This window comes from Lithobates pipiens, unplaced genomic scaffold (assembly GCF_037356315.1).
Source record: "Lithobates pipiens isolate NorthernLeopardFrog02 unplaced genomic scaffold, aLitPip1_a1.2 Scaffold_8, whole genome shotgun sequence".
NCBI classification, from domain to species: domain Eukaryota; kingdom Metazoa; phylum Chordata; class Amphibia; order Anura; family Ranidae; genus Lithobates; species Lithobates pipiens.
Window position 1 is genome coordinate 83,189,125 of NW_027507903.1, and position 19,793 is coordinate 83,208,917.

At 39.6% G+C, this 19,793-nt stretch overlaps 1 protein-coding gene across 3 annotated transcripts in view; it reads left to right on the top strand.

The window, feature by feature from the left end:
- Positions 1–19,793, top strand: part of CGNL1 (cingulin like 1) — a 164,642-nt gene that overhangs the window by 22,336 nt on the left and 122,513 nt on the right. For all 3 annotated transcript variants that reach the window (XM_077472210.1, XM_077472212.1, XM_077472211.1), the window contains exon 2: positions 12,909–14,481. In XM_077472210.1, the coding sequence (XP_077328336.1) occupies positions 12,928–14,481 (1,554 nt within the window). In that variant the 5' untranslated portion in view covers positions 12,909–12,927. The remainder of the gene's footprint in view (positions 1–12,908; positions 14,482–19,793) is intronic.

Sequence of the window (19,793 nt, forward strand, 5' to 3'; positions counted from 1 at the left end):
GAACTTCACTTTGGTTTTAAAAAATTTAAAATCAGCAGCAACAAATACGGCAGCGGACAACTTTTAAGAAATGGACACTGCTGTGTATAAACCTTGTAGAATTTTTAATTCGAAGATTTAACGAACATTCTTAAAGTGAAAATTTTCAATTTGTTAGTGGAGTCAAATCAACGGTCAGCTTTCAACCACAGTGATCAGCAATTTTAAAGGATTGGGATGGAAATTTTTTCTTGAAGGAACACTTTTCTTGTACAAAGGGTTTTATTGAAAAAACAGATTAACAGAAAAATACAAAAGCAGTGGTGGACACATCATGTATACAAATTTGCATAAACTTTAGGTGTCAAAGGTGGTAGTCCGGGACACAGAAAATTGCACAAGCTCCTGAAGGTTCAGGGGTGATCGTGTGTGTGTGTGCGGTTTTCTAATGGTGTATGTGGTTTTCAGTCAGTAAAGTCCATTCACTCCAAAATCAGATGTTAAACACCAGCAACATTTGTAACTATATTTTTTAATGATATTCATCAAGTTATCAAATGCACTAATATGTTTCGTAAATGTTCCTTTGTACAAATGTTCCTTTGAAAATCTACTAGTGTATATCCAGTTTTTCAAGCCCAGTGCTGTTTACCTCGCAGTTAATTATTATCCAGGCTTCCACTCGCTGATGCCGCCATCTTGGATTTGTGAGCCATCAGGAAGTCACAGCCAGCTCCCACTGTGCATTTGTCAGGCACAGTGGAGCTCCTGCAGCCCCCTGGATGTGTGACATGAAAAAATGAACCTCAATTCTTACTGATACATATGCTAAATACCTTTTCAAGTTTGGAGTCCATGGTTGGATCATGTCAATGACTTAAATATTGAACATACCCTCCTCTCGCTGTAATTATTATTAATATAGGGACACCTAGCCTCTGCAGTAAGACCACATGGGACACCTTTCTCTTTCCTTCCACCTCAATTGCCCCCTCCCCCCCCCCCCCCTTTTTCTTTCCTTTTCTGATGTTTACTATATTTAGTTTTTTTTTTTTTTTGCTATTACTTATTAAGTGTCTTCCTATCCCCTCCTTTTGTCTTAATTTGTTATATCTTAACTGACAGACAGAGGTCTCTTCATGGGCCTGTCTAGTTGGATCCACGGGTTGCAGGAAAGAAATTTGCTCATTCTTCCCATCAACAAATCCCTCTTGCCGGAACATTGTCTTATACTGGGGGAGGGGGTGGGTGGGAGAAGACAGTCTTCATAGATGCTACGGATAATCGCAAGCAAATCTGGCAGGCTGGTTGTATCCAAGTTGATCAGTCGATCAAATTGGTACATTCAGCCTAACCACTAATGGTTAGAAACGTAGAATCTTGGCCGATTCCTGCTGAACCGGCCAAGATTCGAACTGTATATGGCTGGCCTAATGCTCTCAATGGTGTTCCCCCTGACTCATTGAAGTCCAAGCTCACCATACCTGCAATTGAAAGACACTGAAAGGGAAAAAAAAAAAAACCTCATACTTTCTGCACGTGTCATCATTGAGCTTAATAATGTCATGGATGGGGAGGGGAAAAAAACATTACTGCTCAGATGTATTGGCACCCCCCAAAAAAAAAATTAAGACAGGATTGTTCACTCCTCCAGAATGCTCCTTTAATTCCGGGGAATCAACTCCTTCCTGCTTGATAGAGATAGAGGAAGGGTGGGAGCAGAAATGCCAAAGAGCCACGGGCGCTAATATGTATAGTTATCTATAAGGCGTGAGAGGAAAAATGGCCAAGATTAACAGAAGGCTTTGTCTTACCTAGTCATTCCCTCGTGAAATGTGTTTTAGTTTCCAATAAGTGAAGTCATTTTACTGTGGGATGAAACCCTTTCAAATTGAGTTCAGATTGTTCTATAATCACAATGAGCGGAAAATGCGAAGGAATCCTCTAGAGACAAGTACATCAGATGCTTGGCATTAACCTGACCATTGTATTTGCTTGTTAGCATTGCTACCGATTACTCATTATTTATATTTGACTTAAGTATTTTTATAACTGGATGGGTGTCTATGCTGCCAGATGCATGGAATATGAACACCCCTTCTATTCATTGTCTGTTTGAACAGTGTTTGGAGCAGAAAGGCATGCCGTTCCTGTCTTTATTATGTTTAACATAATTTCTAAAGATGAGTTTAACTGTTCTCAGGTATATTTTCTTGCTTCTTATTGATCGCTGGACAGGTGACAATAGTAGACTAGGGCATATGAGAGTAGAGGAAACTTTTTTTTTAAATTTTACCCCAGTTCACACTTGAGTTTTTTTGTAATTTTTGAATAAATAATTTTAGAATTTTTAGTAATAAAGTGCTGTACAGGATTGCATATTTTTGGCTCCCTAGACTTATAATATTGGAGCATTTTTTGTGCACTCCCATTGAAGTCAGTGGGGTCAAAAACACTCTGTTAACTTCAAGATAAACGAATGTACCTTTTTGGGTTATCAAATTTGGAGCTGCAGGTGCTAGAGCACTCAAATGTGAAAATGGACAATTTAAAAGCATGGAATTTGGCTTTTGGAACGTTTTAGAGCGTTGAGTTTCAAGCTACAAAATACTCTGGTTTGAATGAAGGCTCAAATTGTATGTTTATCCAATTTTTTTTTTTTGGATAGAATAGGGAAGGACTGGAACTTTTGCCAAGCTTTTATTACTGTCCGACTCTCAGCTAGGTAGGTTAACCATCTGTATTTGCCCTGGTGGAGGCGAGGGTAAATCTTTCAGTAAGGACATCTGTTCTAGTGACCGCTTCCTAAGAAGATATTTCCCTTTTATTAGGAGATATTTCCTATCACTTCCTGTTGACTCTCTGGGACACAGCAACATATAAAGCCTTCCCTCTTCTATCCAAAATTATATATAAAAAAGTTTTGCTATACATACACTTTTAGGCTCGGTTCACACAGGGGCGACTTGTCCAGGCGACTTAGCCGCCTGACAAGTCGCGCTCCGTTCTGTACTATGGAACCATTCTAATAGGAGTGACTCAAGTCGCTCCGACTTAGAAAAAAGGTTCCTGTACTACTTTTGGGGCGACTTCAGGTGACTTGCATTGACTTCTATACAGAAGTCGTTTTGCAAGTCGCAGCTGAAGTCGTGTGCAGGTCGCGTCTGTGAGTCGCGCTGCAAGTCGTGCCGCCCCTGTGTGAACCGAGCCTAAATTACAGCTTTTTATGCAACAATACAGAAGACGGGTATGGATAGGTAGTATGGAGGGAGGTTGCAAATGCCAGTATTTTATTGTTCTGGCTTGCCAGTATATGACATTGAAAATGTTTTCTATTCCTGGTTTGTGTTGCTTGTTTGGTCATCCTCTGGCGTAAAGTGTATTTCTAGCCAAAATATTTGTGTGTGTGTGTGTGTGTGTGTGTTGCATTCGGAGGATTTTAGCACACTGATGTTGGAAATTTTGAAAGAAGCACTCCTACATAACTGCTCTGCCAGAAAAAAAAACTGATTAACTGCCAAAAAAAGACCAGGAGACATGCAAGAGTTTCAGCAAGCCATGGTTGCTCTGGTAAAGTGGAAGTAAACCATTCCTGGAAGCGTTCCCCCAATATAAAAGTGCTGAATGCATATATTGCTTCCATAATAGTAAAGTCTTCTAAAGCCTTGCTGAATTATCTATGCTATTTAAGCAGGTGTCATACTGTATACCTGCCCTTATGTAGAATCTTTAGCTGATGTGCATTTTCAGTAGAAGAGGGCATGAAGAAAGTAGGTGCCAGGACACATCAATGATGGCGCCTCTTTCTACGGCAGCAAGGGTAGTGTGACCTTCATCTCAACACTCAGTAAACATGCAAATATTGGTGTATTGATCTGTTGTCAAACATTTGTAGAACTTTAGCAATGGGGTTTGGAAATGTTTTAACAACAGACAGAAGAGTTTATTTCTGCTTTAAATCAGTGCCACTGTCCAGCAAACGTGTAAAAACTAGGCTGCCTGGGTAAAGCTATTTCAGCTCATTCACAGCCGCTCTATTTACAGTATATTCTTGGCATCTTGCTGTACACAGTGATTGTCCGAAACATGCGAATCATTGTCACTTTTAAATTTGCCTTTGAGATGCTGGATTTAAAATACTGTAGAACTGGTAATTAGTCGGGAGATGACACACTCGAAAATTCAATTTCTGTATGACGGTTTTAATGTTGTGGTCTTGGTGGTGGTGGTCCTCTGGGTTCGAGTGGGGTAAAGCTGAGGGAGTAGGATAAAGGTCCAGGGGACAAACTGGTGTATCCACAGAAAAATAAATAAGGAGAGGTGGGAGAGCCCTTAGTATGTATAGACAGCTAATAGTGATTTAGAAGTAGTAACTTACATTTGATGAGATTGCAGTGACCCTGTCTGTTAAAACACACACATATGTGGAAGGAGTGCCAGACCAAAAGATACAAAAGTCCAAATTCATTTATTCATTCTTTCATGTTATGTTAAAAGACAGCCAAAGCGTTTTGGGGGGCAAAGGGAATCCCCCTTTATCAAGGCTACAATGAACTATAAAATAATGTAAAAATAATTTTCTCATAAAATCAAGAGCCTAACAATTGTAAAACTTTATGGCTAACATACATGTGCATACACATACGTGCATCCAAAAAATACCCGCATATTCATAAAGATGCATACATTGAGACTGGGTTCACATGCGTGGTGTTATAGATTTCTTTGCTATATATAGTTTATTGGTTATATATTTGCATTAGTATTGGTTTTTATACCTGTTAGCACTGCACGGTGTATATGTGTGTGTAAAAAAAAAAAATAAAAAAAAAAAATATATGTATGTGTGTATTATAACAGTTTAGGGAAGTGTGGGTAGTGCGGGTAGCTGATTATATTATTTTTTTGTGTTTATTCAGGATATTTAGGTTTAGTGTGGCAGGTCACAAGGTTTCACCTATTGGGTTCACACTAGAACACACAGCGGCTCACAGCAGGAGTCCAGTGTGTCATTTTCGGTTGAATTTGGATCTAAAACTGAACAAAAGGTGCACATCGCGGCCGTTTACCACGTGATCGCTCCGTCAAATGATGGAGCGATCACTTGTAAATAAACCGGCGTCATGTTATGATGCCGGTTCCTCCCTCCCCTCTTTGTACCGATCGGTACAGGAAGAGGGGAGAGATCAGTGTCAGCAGTGCTGTGGGCTGGATCTGCAGTGTCCACAGTGCTTACTTATTTTTACCAAAGATATGTAGTGGTATACACTTTGGCCAAAATTTATGAAGAAAAATTACTAATCTGCTAAATTTTATAACAGAAACTAAGAAAAATTCATTTTTTTACAGAATTTTTGGTCTTTTTTCTTTTATAGCACAAAAAATAAAAAAACACCAAAAGAAAGCTCTATTTGTGTGAAAAAAAGGACAAAAATGTCATATGGGTACAGTGTCGCATGACTGAGTAATTGTCATTCAAAATGTGAGAGAACCGAAAGCTGAAAATTGGTCTGGTTATTAAGGGTGTTTAAGTGCCCAGTGGTCAAATGGTTAAACTCACATCAAAGTCCCAGCGCCTCTTGGAATGCGCTTTTTCTCATGGGGGTAAAACGTGCAACCTTCTTAGTTCACGGTGGAGACTATCCCTTTCTTCATTCAGGATAGGTCTTGTCACTCTCAGTGCTTCAGGGGTCCTGGCCCTTGAAGGGTGAAATTTGGCTTGTTGTTTTAGAAGGAACAAAAATCCATCGAAAGATGGAGACATCTGTAAGAATGTTTAATGCAGTGTTTGTAGAAACGGATCGGGGTCATTGTGCTGAATAAACCTCACATTTCTTTATGTGTTTTGTGGCTCAAACTTGAAATTTCCTCAGTTTAAAGGTGATATTTACAGATATCTGTGTATCACCTTTAATTAAGAAAATGATCAGTTTGAGCCACGGAATGCATCTTTGGTGAAATAAAATATGATGATTATTTAAAATGATGACCCCGATCTGTTTTTAGACACATCACACATTACACAATATACATTACTTATGGGTACCTCTGCCATTCAGTCTGTTAAGGGGCTTTTGTGTCTTTCCAAACAAGCAGAATTTTTGCTGTAAGTGTGTGTCTTTGTGTGTGTATATGTGTGTTTGTACATGTATATGTGTCTATATAATGTACAATTACTGGTCACTTTATTAGGTACACCTTGCTAGTACCGGGTTGGACCCCCTTTTGCCTTCAGAACTGCCTTAATTCTTCATGGCATAGATTCAACAAGGTGTTGGAAATATTCCTCAGAGATTTTGGTCCATATTGACATGATAGTATCAAGCAGTTGCTGAAGATTTGTCGGCTGCACATCCATGATACAAATCTCCCATTCCATCACATCACAAAGATGGATTGAGATCTGGAGGCTATTGGAGTACAGTGACGACGTTGTCATGTTCAAGAAACCAGTGGTGAGATTTGAGTTTTGTGATATGGTGCTGGAAGGAGCCATCAGAAGATGGGTACACTGTAGTCATAAAGGGAGGGACATGGTCGGCAACAATACTCAGGTAGGCCGTGGTGTATAAACAATGCTCAACTGGTACTAAGGGGCCCAAAGTGTTCAAGAAAATATCCCCCACACCATTACGATACCATCAGCCTGAACCATTGATACAAGGCAGGATGGATCCATGCTTTCATGTTTTTTACACCAAATGCTAAGCCTGTGTGTTGCAGCTGAAATCAAGAATCATCAGACCAGGCAACGTTTTTTTTTCAAATTTCTATTGTCCGATTTTGGTGAGCTTGTGTCAATTGTAGCCACAGTTTCCTGTTCTTAGCTGGCAGGTGCGGTCTTCTGTTGCTGTAGCTCATCTGTCTCAAGGTTCGATGTATTGTGAGTTCAGACAAAGTATTATGCATACCTTGGTTGTAGCTACTGTTGCCTTTCTATCATCTTGAACTAGTCTGCCCATTCTCCTCTGACGTCAACAAGGCATTTTTGTCCACACAACTGCCGCTCACTATGTATGTGTGTGCGTGTAATAAAAAAAAAAATATATATGTATATGTGTGTAAATAATTTTTTTTTTTTTTTTTGCCCATTCTCTGTAAATCCTAAAGATTGTTGTGTGTGTGTGTGTGTGTGAAAATCCCAGTAGCTCAGCAGTTTTTGAAATACTCAGATCAGCCTATCTAGCGCCAACAACCATGAAACATTCAAAGTCACTTAAATATCCTTTTTTACCCATTCTGATGCTCAGTTTGAACTTAAGCAAGTTGTCTTCACCATGTCTAGATGTGTAAATGCATTGAGCTGTGATTGGCTGATTAGCAATTTGTGTTACCGAGCAATTGAACAGGTCTACCTAAAGTGGCAGATGAGTGTGTGTGTGTGTGTGTGTGTGTGTGTGTGTAATTATATATATAATATATATATATATATATATATATATATGAGAGTTTTGTAATTTTATTGAATGGATATATGTGTAAATCTGCTCTATTCCATATATTCCTACATACCCATGACACAAATGGCATACTCGAATATGGGTAGACATTGTCATGGTTTGCATAACAACATTAGTCATGAAATAAGAATTTTATCACTTGCCACATACCAAAATGTAAAGTTTTTTAATCCGTGTTCTGCATTGTAAATAGATGACTTGCCAAGTTATGCAAAGTATGCAACCTTGTATATAATTGAGAAATCAGCAGAAGAAGGTCAAGCTGCTTTGTGAGCAACATGAAAGAACATTTTAAGTAATAGTATTGTTAAGTAATTGAAACGATGGTGATACTTAGTTAAGGTCTAACAAATTTGAATGCTAAGAGAGTAAATACAACACACGTATAATGACTAAGGACATTTAAAATGTCTTTTTACTATTTTCTGTCCTTGTTTTTACATTTGTTTTGCTTCGTAGAAAACAGAACAAGGTCCTCTAAACTGAAGACAAAGTAGTACAGTGAGCCTTTCACTTTGCTCATTAAGGGAAATGTAACAAGTTCCCTTTATAACTGCACTCGTTTGTTACTAATATTTACCTTCACCGTGTTCCCCCCGCACTCCTGTTCACCCACCAGATCCCCAAGTAGATCACCTTGTATTAGCCTCAGTTTGTGTTAAGCACTTCAGCTCCGGAAGGTTTTACCCACTTCTTGACCAGGCCATTTTTTGTGATGCTGCACTGCGTTGCTTTAACTGACAATTGTGCGGTCCTGTGACACTGTACCCAAATAAAATGTGTGTCCTTTTTTTTCCCCACAAATAGAGCTTTCTTTTAGTTTTATTTTATCACCTCTGCAGTTTTTTTATTTTTTGTGCTATAAACAAAAAAACGGCAGACAATTCTGAAAAATAAAAGCAATATTTTTTACTTTCTGCTATGAAACATACCCAATAAAAGTTTTTAAAAAAATCAAATCTCCATCAGTTTAGGCCAATATGCATTCTGTTACATATTTGTGGTAAAAAAAAATCACAATAACTGAGTCTCCAGCCCTTACTGAAGAATTCAGGGTGGTGTAGCAGCCCATTCGATGTAATGCGTATAGGGGTAAGGAGTCACAGTGGCAGCGTCATCCCGCTAGCATCTTGTTGTTTCTATGCATCCTGAGCCCGCACTGCTTAAATGCTGCGTTTGTGAGTAACGTTTTAATGTTTTAATGAGAAATGGGAACCTGCTTTTTCTCACCTTCTGGTGAAAAGGGTCAGAACGTGAGGTGAGCGGCTAGAATATTGAGGTGGAGGAGAGCACTTGCATTTCCAACGTTAATGCACTGGTGGTGTGTTGTCCATTTTTGGTGGACTTTATCCTTACTGTTTATTGAACACATATATTTCATTGTTGCATATTTTTTTTCACTATTCCCAGTTAGGGAATATGAATATTTGATTGTGCACTCAGTATCTTGCTATATTGCAAGTTAATCACATATTCTTTTTTAATGATTTATTGCTAGGTATTTAGGGAGCACAACACCGTTTTGTTATGTATAACTGTATATTGGTTAGTTTGCGCAAAAGGTATATCGTCTGCAAACTATGGGGTAGATTTATGGACTATTTTTACTAGTAATAACGGTGATCAGCGATTTTTACCAGAACTGCAACATTGCGGCGGACAAATCTGACACTAAGTGACACTTTTTGGGGACCAGTGACACCAATACAGTGATCAGTGCTATAAAAAATGCACTGGCACACCAGGCACAGTATAAATGACACTGGCAGATAAGTGGTTAACACCACGGGTGATCAAGGGGTTAAGTGTGCTCCTATGGAATGGTTTCTAACTGTGGAGGAGTGGACGCACTGGACGAAAAGAGATCCATGTTTAAGCTTGGCTGAAACACAAGATCTCTCTTTTACTGACCTTTTTTACACCTCCATTCTGCCTTTCCTCCAAACGGTGGGTTCCGCCAGCCGCCAGGCTTGCTGATTGGGTCTCGCTGTGTCCAGTCACAGTGGGCACAGCACTCCGGCGGATGCGTGCCCGAGATCTCGTGAACAAAATCACATATAGGTACGTGATTTTGCGCAGCCGGGCCACCCTCCTGCAGTATATATGCCGTGGGCGGTCCAGAAGCGGTTAAAGAAGAAAGCACAGCATAATAATATATTTTACATGGTTACCATCTTTGACCAATGTAACTGTATATACCATATCTGGCCGATGCCCCTGGATGCTGAAAACCACTGAAGTAGACATTGCTACTCTAGTGATCTCCACTTGCTTCTGCGTCCCATGCTAAGTGGCCAGCCTGATGCATTGTGAACACAGAAGGTCGGCCCCTCAGAAAAGGTGCCATTTGGAGAATGCTTTGCATTTTCTGAGTGAATGTAAAGTGTTCTCTGATTGGACGAGGTAGGGAAGTGACACCATTCCAGGGGCTTTGGCCAGGTATAGTATATGCATAATTACATCGGACCAAGGAAACTGTAAAAATGAACAATGCCTGGAACTCATCTTTTAAAGCGGTAGTAAACCGCCGGTGATTTAATTTTTTGAACCTGCAAGGCAAAGTTATAATGTGCTAGTATGCGATACATGCATGTGAAACTTACCTTAGAACGAATCTTCCAGTGGCAAACTGTCACCGCTGACAAGGCTTCCATCTTCTGGGTTTGCGGACTCTTGCTGTGTATGGCCAGAACCGTGATGATGCCACTCCTACGCATGTGCACGGGAGCCGCCGTTTACAGCACAGGACTCTGAAGGACGGATGGCCGTTTCTTCAGAGCGCATGTGCCAGTGATGTCACCAGCTCCAGCTTTAGGAGATATTTCCAGTACCTCAGGTGACCTGGCGACTGACGGGGGTGGGTGCAGTGTTTTCCGCCCCCCCCCCCCCCAAAAAAAAAATATACTGCCAGCCAGCCGCATTGTAACTGTACTGTCTGCACAAACTGTTGGCCCAACAGTTTGTGCACACAGTACAGTTACAATACATATCAATACATGATGAATCAGAGGACCCTGCTTGTTAGAGCTTGCAATCTAAGAGTTAAGTTATAATTACTGGATGCTATTTGCTGCCACTCTCCCTGAACTGTACTTTTTTTCATCATTGCCTGAGCTAGCTGAAATAAGGAAAGTATTGTTTAAAGCATATGACAACTTTTAGAAAGGAATATTTATTTGTCAATGTTAATTTTTTGTTATAGTCAACCTGTCCTAGTTCCAAAGTAAGGTAACAGGTAACAGTAAGGCCGCGTACACACGGGCGGACTGTTCGTCCAACTTTGTCCGCTGAACAGTGTTTCAGCGGACAGTCCGCACGTGTGTGGGCTTCAGCGGACAGTTTCAGCGGACAGTCTGACGAACAAAGTTTTTCGGAATTTCCGTAAGTCTGTCCGCTGAAACTTGGTTTGAGCGGACAGTCCGCTCGTGTGTAGGCTTGTTCGGCAAACTAAGTCTCAGAAAGAATTTACACGGCGAAGGTTGCATTGCAGTGTATCGGACGCCGAATTTCTCGTCCCGTCGTACGTGCCGTTCACGTCATCGCGCAAGTTTTCAGCGGACTGTTCGTTCGTCGTGTGTGGTCAAGTCCGCTCATGCAAATTTTGAACGGACTGTTTGTCAAACTGTTTGACGAACCTAGTTGGGCGGACAGTCCGCCCGTGTGTACGCGGCCTCAGTTCCAGGTAACAGGAACCAGTGGTGGATGGTGGTATGTTGGCGCTAAATAAATCCTGTATAATAATATTAGTAATTTATTTTTAGTAGAACTAGCCTGTGCATTGTTGGTACAGCATTTACATTTCCCCCGGTCTCTTGTTCTCCCAAAATAGGGTAAACTGCTTTGCAGCGCTGTTTGTGCCAGGATGGTTTATAGAAATAACGGCCATTCTGCCATATAAAATGCACTTGTCGGTTCACTTGGAACAGCATAGTTTTGACTGTTCATGCACAACTAAAAACTTGGACAGTGAGTAGTAATTTCATGAGCAAAGCATGCTATTTGTTGGGAGTGAAACCATGCTTTGCCTCCCAATTAAATTCTTTTGCTTGGTGAGTTATTATTTGAACACATAATCAAGATGAAAGTATGCAGACACACCCGAACATTCCATTAAATGTAGAATTTACAGGACACTATCCAGCTGGATACAAGTATTGTGAGTTTTTGTAACTTGCTTAGGTAAAACACTTCCTCTGACAATAGAAAATTTTAGCTTGGATAATTTTACTCACAAATCTAACAAATTCTAGAATCATTTCTATTTGCAGTTATGATAATGCTAACTTTTATAAAAGCTATTGGCTTTCTGCATATAAGAGCTTGACATACTTGCTATTTTTTTTTTTTTTTTTTTTAAGCTGTGAATATGCTTATTGAGTATTTAGTTCATAAAAGCACCCTATATTGTTAAGTGAACCGTTAAATAAATTCTCATCAGCAAAAGTGATACGGTCATAAATACCGTCCAACCTTCTAAAATGATAGAGGGGCTCCTTTTAGCAGACAGTATGAAGGCAAAGGACACGTTCCTGCCACGGCCCCAGTGATATGGACCACAAAGTTCTAAAAACAGAAAATGATTGGCTAAATTACACAAGGGCTTTTTGACCTCCCTATTTTTTCTTGTTGGCTTTTTAAATGCAGTAATAGAAATAGAGGTTGGATTAAAAGTTTAGTCCAACATAACACTTTTGATAGTAATATAGTACATTTTGTATAGCAATGTACACATTCAGACCAAAAAGAGACCACTGAGGCTGCATGAGGGACTTAGCTTTTGGTCTCAGAGTTACAGTCCCTCCAAATGAAGGACAACTGTGAGCTATGCTGTCATAATTGATTCAGTCAGATTGGGAATAAAAAAGCTTGCAGAGAGTGTTATATTTTATTTCCCACTTCGTGTGTGTGTGTGTGTATATATATATATATATATAATGTTTCTGCTGCTGTTTACTGCTCGGTGTTAAGTAATCCCACCCTACATATTGATCTTATATAGGATTCCATTATTAATTGAGCAAGAAACTATAATGCTTAGATGCTGAGCCATGTTTCACCCTGTTTTGTATCTTTGTATCCCTGGTGTAAGACTTGGATTGCTTGTGGAAATAGGCTCTAATGCCCATAGATAAATGTAATGGATTTTCATTTAATTTCCCAGGGGATCCATTGTCTGGAATTTTGGGTCCACTGGGATCTCCTAAGCTTCCCTGTTCCTGTACATTAACAACTTTTAACCTTAGGAAAAACATGTAAAAGAAACACTAACCTTCTTGAACTGAAATAAAATTATTAGGCTAGTTTTTATATAGGTATGCCACATCATTTTATTTATTTTTATTATTTTGGGAAGGGGAGTCTTTTTAAATTATATTTTGGGTTACGGCCTACCACCTCAGAGATAATTTCTGTTTTCTTATAGCAGACAGCAAAATAACTTTCTAATTTGTTAATGTCTTGTTCCTGCAGCTGGAGTCAGTAGACTACAATGGATTCACGTTATGATGGACTAAAATACAAGCAAGACTCTGGTGTTGTTGTTCGGCGCAATGAAGAAAATACACGAAGGACAAGGCATAATATAAAGGAAGGTTCTTATGGTGTTAGTATCAGGGTCCAGGGAATTGATGGACATCCATTCATTGTATTAAATAATAAAGAAGGATATTCATCAAGTAATGTTCCCCCACCTGAAAAGGAACATCTATTGCAAGACAGATCGATACTGAATTTAAAGAACAGTCAAAATTCTGTAAGGACAGATGACAAGGATTTTCCAGAAAATCCATACAAGTCATACAAATCCTCAAACAGTAGTAACTATCTCCACTCTAAGAATAGCACCCCAGAATGCAAAGACGGGTCCCTAAAAACAAACGTGTTGAATTTTCAAAGACATCCTGAGCTTTTGAAACCATATAATCCAAATGAAAACCCCTTGAACATAGACCATTACAAGTCATCTAAAAATGACTCTGGTTTGTTGACTACAGAAGAGCAAAGAAAGAAAGATTCCAAGCCTTTTATGTTTTTATCTAAAGATGTTACTTCTAAATATGTACGCAGTAAGTCAGCTGATATAGTTGAACAAAACGGTAAAGATCTATCTTCCATGCAAGAAGACCAAACCAAGTCACCAACAGACAACACAAGTATGCTGAGTAGTACAAGTGATAATAATACTTCAGAGTCTTTCTCTTCCAGTAATGGATCTCCATATAGTACAAGCTCTACTATTGCTGCCGAGTGTAGGAAAACAAGGCCTGATGTCCTTCAGTTTAAAAGGCAAGATTCGGGTCAGGCTGTTGATGGACCTCGTTCACGTAGATCATCCTGTTCTTCAGCAACTGCAACATCGTCTCAGTCCTTACAAAAGTTGTGGCTTGAAGAGCAAGAGGATGCTCTTTATGCTGATAATGTGAACCGCCATGAAAATCGAAGGTATATTCCTTTTGTACCTGGAACAGGTCGCGATATTGATACTGGGTGTATTCCTGGAGTAGATGAGTTGATTGAAAAGTTTGACGTGAGTGTCCCTGTGCAAAGAAGAGGCAGGTCTGCCAAACGGAATAGGATCAATCCAGAGGATAGAAAGCGGGCTAGAAGTGTTGACAGTGCTCTACCATTTGGTTTACAAGGCAATACGGCTTACTTAAACGAATTCAGTAGAAATTTAGGCAAGTCAAATGAACACTTATTACGGCCATCCCAGATCTGCCAGCAGAAAGCACATATGCAGAACTATAAACTACCCTTTAAAAGGCAAAATACAACTGGAAGCCTTGTCAGCCAAGCCTCACCCACAGACAAGGTCCAGCAGCAAAACTATAGTTCTTTACCTTACTACAAAGAAACCAAGAATAGTAGGTTAACCTCATTCAGTGAAACTGACTCAGCCACGCTACAAAGGCAAAACAAGAGAAATGAAGATGTTCAAACCACGACCTCCTCATTAAAACTGTCAAACTACAGCATTGCCCCATCGGAAGAGGCAAAAAGAAGAGTTAATGCAAATACACACAGTTCGGGTCAAGGTGCACAGGTTAGTTCAAATATTTACATTTAATGGATAATGTATTTTAAATATATTGATTTTAAGTTTTAGGCCCTGTGTAAAAAATATTACGTTAATCTTGTTCATAGCATGTAGAATTGAAAAAAAATACATTTCAAAACAAACTTGAGTTACTGCAAAGTAAACTGAACATTTAAATATGCTATATCTGTGTTTTTTGCAACAAATGTGATGCCTACTGTAGTGGAAGTCGTGATTTCAGACAGTTAGCTCTTCATAGATAGGACATAACATTGGCTCCTCATTTTATGAAGATGTAATTGCTGTAATTGTGGCAATTTTTGTAGTTTGGTAGCTGTTTGCTCACTGAAAATACCTGGGTGTGAGCAGCTTCTTAGAGCTCTAAACCATTGACAAGCTGACAAATGGTACAATGCCTTTGAAATATACTACAGATATAATTCAGTATCATGGACATATCAATATTGGCTCTGAAAGACAAAAAAAAAGAAAATATACTATTAGAGAGAAAAAAGCACCAAGAAGAACTGTTTCATATTGCAAATACTCTTCTGCATCATCTCTATCATGGTATAAAAAATGCAAATTTCGGTATGTGTTTTATTTCTACCAGTATACCTGCTAGACATTTATTTTACTGAAAGCCTCTTCTGAATCTGTCGTACTGCAAACTAGAAAAGTTTCCCTGTCTCATTGGCGTAAAGTGAGAACAAAACACAAGGACATGGTGGCTCTGGTCCAGCAGCTGAAGCTTGGCACCTAACAGGCAATAACATCATGAGCCACACAGTGCCCTTTTCACAATGAACTTTGATAAACTTGGCTGTTATAGAAATCCTGAGTTACTGCTGTGACCCCAATCATTTTAATAAATGCCCTGTCAATCTTGTTAATCACCCAAGCTATACCCTATAATGGGCTATAACAGGCCAGCTAGACAACTTGCATTCTTTTTTTTTTTGGCAGATTGTAGAACATAGAATCCTACCTCTTTACCAAGATTAAAATATATTGTTTGTATTTAAACTAGATGCATCAGTAATGTTGGCCTATAAAGAAAGAAGACTTAAGCCCCATACACACGATCAGAAATTCTGCCAGCAAAAGTCGGATGTGAGCTTTTGGTCAGAAATTCCGACCATGTGTATTCTCCATCTGACTTTTGACAAATAGGTAAAACAAGGGGTCAGTGGAGCTACCAAATAAAGGTACATAGGAAAAAAGAGAGAGATAGGGGCTATAAAAACAAATGTAAGATATACACTAGAACTAACCACCTATAAAAATGTAAAAGGGTAAGGAAATATTATAAATAAATAAATCCCCTGTAAGTATCCCTACAGGTATGTGTGGGTGTGCAAAAACAATTAGGGGGATTATTTTTGCACACCCACACATCTGTAGGGATACTTACAGGGGGTTTATTTATAATATTTCCTTACCCTTTTACATTTTTATAGGTGGTTAGTTCTAGTGTATATCTTACATTTGTTTTTATAGCCCCTATCTCTCTCTTTTTTCCTCTGTACCTTTATTTGGTAGTGCCACTGACCCCTTGTTTCACCTATTTGTCATACATATAGTGCCCCCTAGGGGAGCCCTATTAGGGGAGGCAGCAACCGTCCTTTTTATCCTAAGCGCGGCCTTTTTCCCATTTTTTTTTTATTCATCGGACCTTTGCTGGCAGAATTACAGCCAGCAAAAGATTGAGAGCAGGTTCTCTATTTTCAATCGGAAAAATTTCCTGTTCGCCTGCACAAATTCCGACGTGCAAAATTCCTACGCATGCTCAGAAACAATTCAACGCATGCTCTGAAGCATTGAACTTAATTTTCTCGGCATGTAGTGTTGTATGTCACTGCGTTCTTGACGGTCGAAAGTTCAGAGAACTTTTGTGTGACCGTGTGTATGCAAGCCAAGCTTGAGCGGAATTCCGTCGGAAGAACCATCCAAGTTTTTTTCAGACGGAAAATCCGCTCGTGTGTACGGGCCATAATGCACAAACCTAGGCAAGCTCTGACTGACTAATTGAGCAGCTGCCAACATAAAAAGGTGTTCACACCCAAAATACAAATAATACAAATAGATATGTGGCGCTGACTCCAAAAATATGTACCTTGCTAAAACTATACAGTGACTCTTCAAGTGTAAACAATAATCAATATAATATGCAAAAAAAATCATGTATGTCAACATCTAGTAAAGTGCAAAAATATGAATAAAGTGCAAACAGATCCTACCAAAAGTGCTAATAGTGCAATAAAAGTCCAAAGAAGCAGGTGAAAACTCCCAAGGTGACAGTTCATATACGAGAAAAAAGTGCATGTGCAAATCAACAGAATGAGATACACTTCATCCAATTGTTATCACCATCCGCTGTGTGCCACTCATTTGCCCCAGTCTCTCACCTCATACAAAGGCCCCCACTGGTCAAATCAAGCTTTGGTATGGGTAAATAATGTATCCTCAGCAACGACATCCACTGATATCCTCAGCACTAACAGTCATGCAACAAAGAGAAGGGGCTCCATAGTGTAATAGTTCAATTCCATTTATTTAAAAAACATAGTAACTTACAGTTACATACGATTTTTAAACTGTAATGCCCTGTACACACGATCGGACATTCTGACAACAAAATCCATCAGATTTTTTCCGACGGATTTTGGCCCAAACATGTCTTGCATATACACGGTCGTACAAAGTTGTCAGAAAATCCAATCGTTCAGAAAGCTGTGACGTAGAACACGTACGATGGGACTATAAAGAGGGCCGTAGCCAATAGCTTTCGTCTTGTAATTTATTCTGAGCATGCGTGGCATTTTGTCCGTCGGAATTGTCTACATGTGATCGCTTAAATTTCTTTTTTTGAATTTAAGCGATCAGATTTTGTTGTTACAAAATTTTAGATCCTGCTCTCAAACTTTGTGTGTCGGAACCGTGTGTATGGGGCATAATTTACAACGTTTTTTTAATAAATGGAATTGAACTATTACACTATGGAGCCCCTTCTCTTTGTTGCATGACCTATTGCATTAGATGAGCCTGGAATATACCCTGGTACCGCTAGTGCTGAGGATATCCGTGGAAGTCGATCAATTGCTGAGGATTCCTTGTTTACCCATACCAAAGCGTAATTTGACCAGTGGGGGTCTTTGTATGAGGTGAAAGGCTAGGGCAAATAAGTAGTGCACTGCGGATGGTGATAACAATTGGATGAAGTGGATCTCATTCTGTTGCTTTGCACATGCACTTTTTTCTCGTATAAACTGTCACCTTGGGAGTTTTCACCTGCTTCTTTGGATTCTCACCTTCTTCTTTCTTTGGACTTTTATTGTACTATTAGCACTTTTGGAGGATCTGTTTGCACTTTATTCATATGTTTGTACTTTACTAGATGTTGAAATACATGATCATTCTTTGCATATTATATTGATTATTGTTTACACTTGAAGAGTCACTTTATAATGTTGGCCTGTATCCTTAAAAAAGACCATCAAAGCATACCTGCCATTAGATCCAAAAATAGCCAATAGATTTGATATTAAAATTGGGGAAAACTTATCTGATTACCGTACTAACTTTATTTCAAGTGATTCCAATAGCAGCATGTTCAAGAAAGCGTGTGACATCTGCAGTTCTAGTTTCAAGGGGCACTTGGCTTTGCTCTGTTCTCATCAAACAAGGCCACATGAGACTCCGAGAGTAGGCTGCAGAGTACTATATAAGGAAAAGGAAATAAAGGAAAAAGCCTAAAAAGAAAATGAATGCAGCCACCAAAAAACTGTAGAGCTGCTTTAAAGAAGGTTTTTTTTTTTGTTTTTGAGTTCAGATGCACTTCATAGTGTCCTGTCATTTTGTGCAACCCATTAGCACTAGGCATTTAAAAAAAAAAAAAAAAAAAAAGCTACCAAAAGCAAACACCTTTTAAATTTGGATGAGCCACCCCATCAAATCATTCCCTGCATCTATTACTTTTTGTACCACCGCCCCCTCGCATTAGAATGTAAGCTCTACGAGCCGGGCCCTCCTGTCCATTCTCTATTGAACTGTACTGTAATTATGCTGTCCCCCCTCTACATTGTAAAGCGCTGTGTAAACTGTTGGCGCTATATAAATCGTGTATAATAATAACACTTTTTGAATCCATTATTCAATCAGGCACCTCTCTTTTGGCCACTGAGGCTCTTGATTTACAATTTGGGGTGATAAGGGTATAAAGACTTCTACGAAAGGAAAACTGATGACTTTGGGTAACATGTGCAGGGTTTGGTGGCTCCACGTAAAAGGGATGCTTGCATTATACCTGCAGCAGCTCTCATTGCCCTCTGCTATGGCCAAATCCATCATTGAAATATATTCCTAAATGGTCATAAAGGACATATTTCTATTTGTGTGTGCACCAAATGCTGTTACAAACCCATCCTGTGAAGAGCAGAGCTGTGTCAGGTACCCAGTAGTTCCCAGCCAGTACAGACTACCTGCAGAAAACTACAGGAGGGGCGAAGACGAGACCAGTCACCATGTGTAAGGAGAGAGCAGGAGTGACTGGTCTTTATTACAGGAAGCTGCTGCACGGTGTCAAAGTTTCAAGCTGTATTATTTATTTATTACAGGTACTTATATAGTGCTGTCAATTTATGCAGCACTTTACATATATGGCGGTACAGTGATGTAGTGGTTAGCACTCTCGCCTAGCAGTAAAAAGGTTCACTGGTTTGAAACTACCTGCCTGGAGTTTGCATGTTCTCCCTGTGCCTGAGTGGGTTTCCTCTGGGTGCTTCGGTTTCCTCCCACACTCCAAAGACATGCAGGTAGGTTAATTGGCTTCTATTCAAATTGGCCCTAGTATATGAACAGGGACCTTGGATTGTGGGCTCCTTGAGGCTAGGGACTGATGTGAGTGTGCAATGTACAGGGATAGGGATAATTGTAGACACTCGCTCAGGTTGAACTGGATGGACTGGTGTCTTTATTCAACCTTACTAGCTATGTAACTATGTATATACTGTACATTCACATGAGTCCCTACTTTCAAGGAGCTTACAATCTAAAGTACCCAACTTGCATTTATACATATACTTACTAGGGCCAATTACCATGTTTCCCCAAAAATAAGCCCTACAAGGACTTTAACTTGGGCTTATTTGGAGGGTAGGGCTTATATTGCTGCCATCACCAACAATCACGCTAGGTCTTATTTTCAGGGAAACAGGGTAAGTTACCAGCATATCTTTGGAGTGTGGGAGGAAACCGGAGTACCCAGAGGAAACCCACGCAGGCACAGGGAGAACATGCAAACTTTGTGCAGGTAGTGC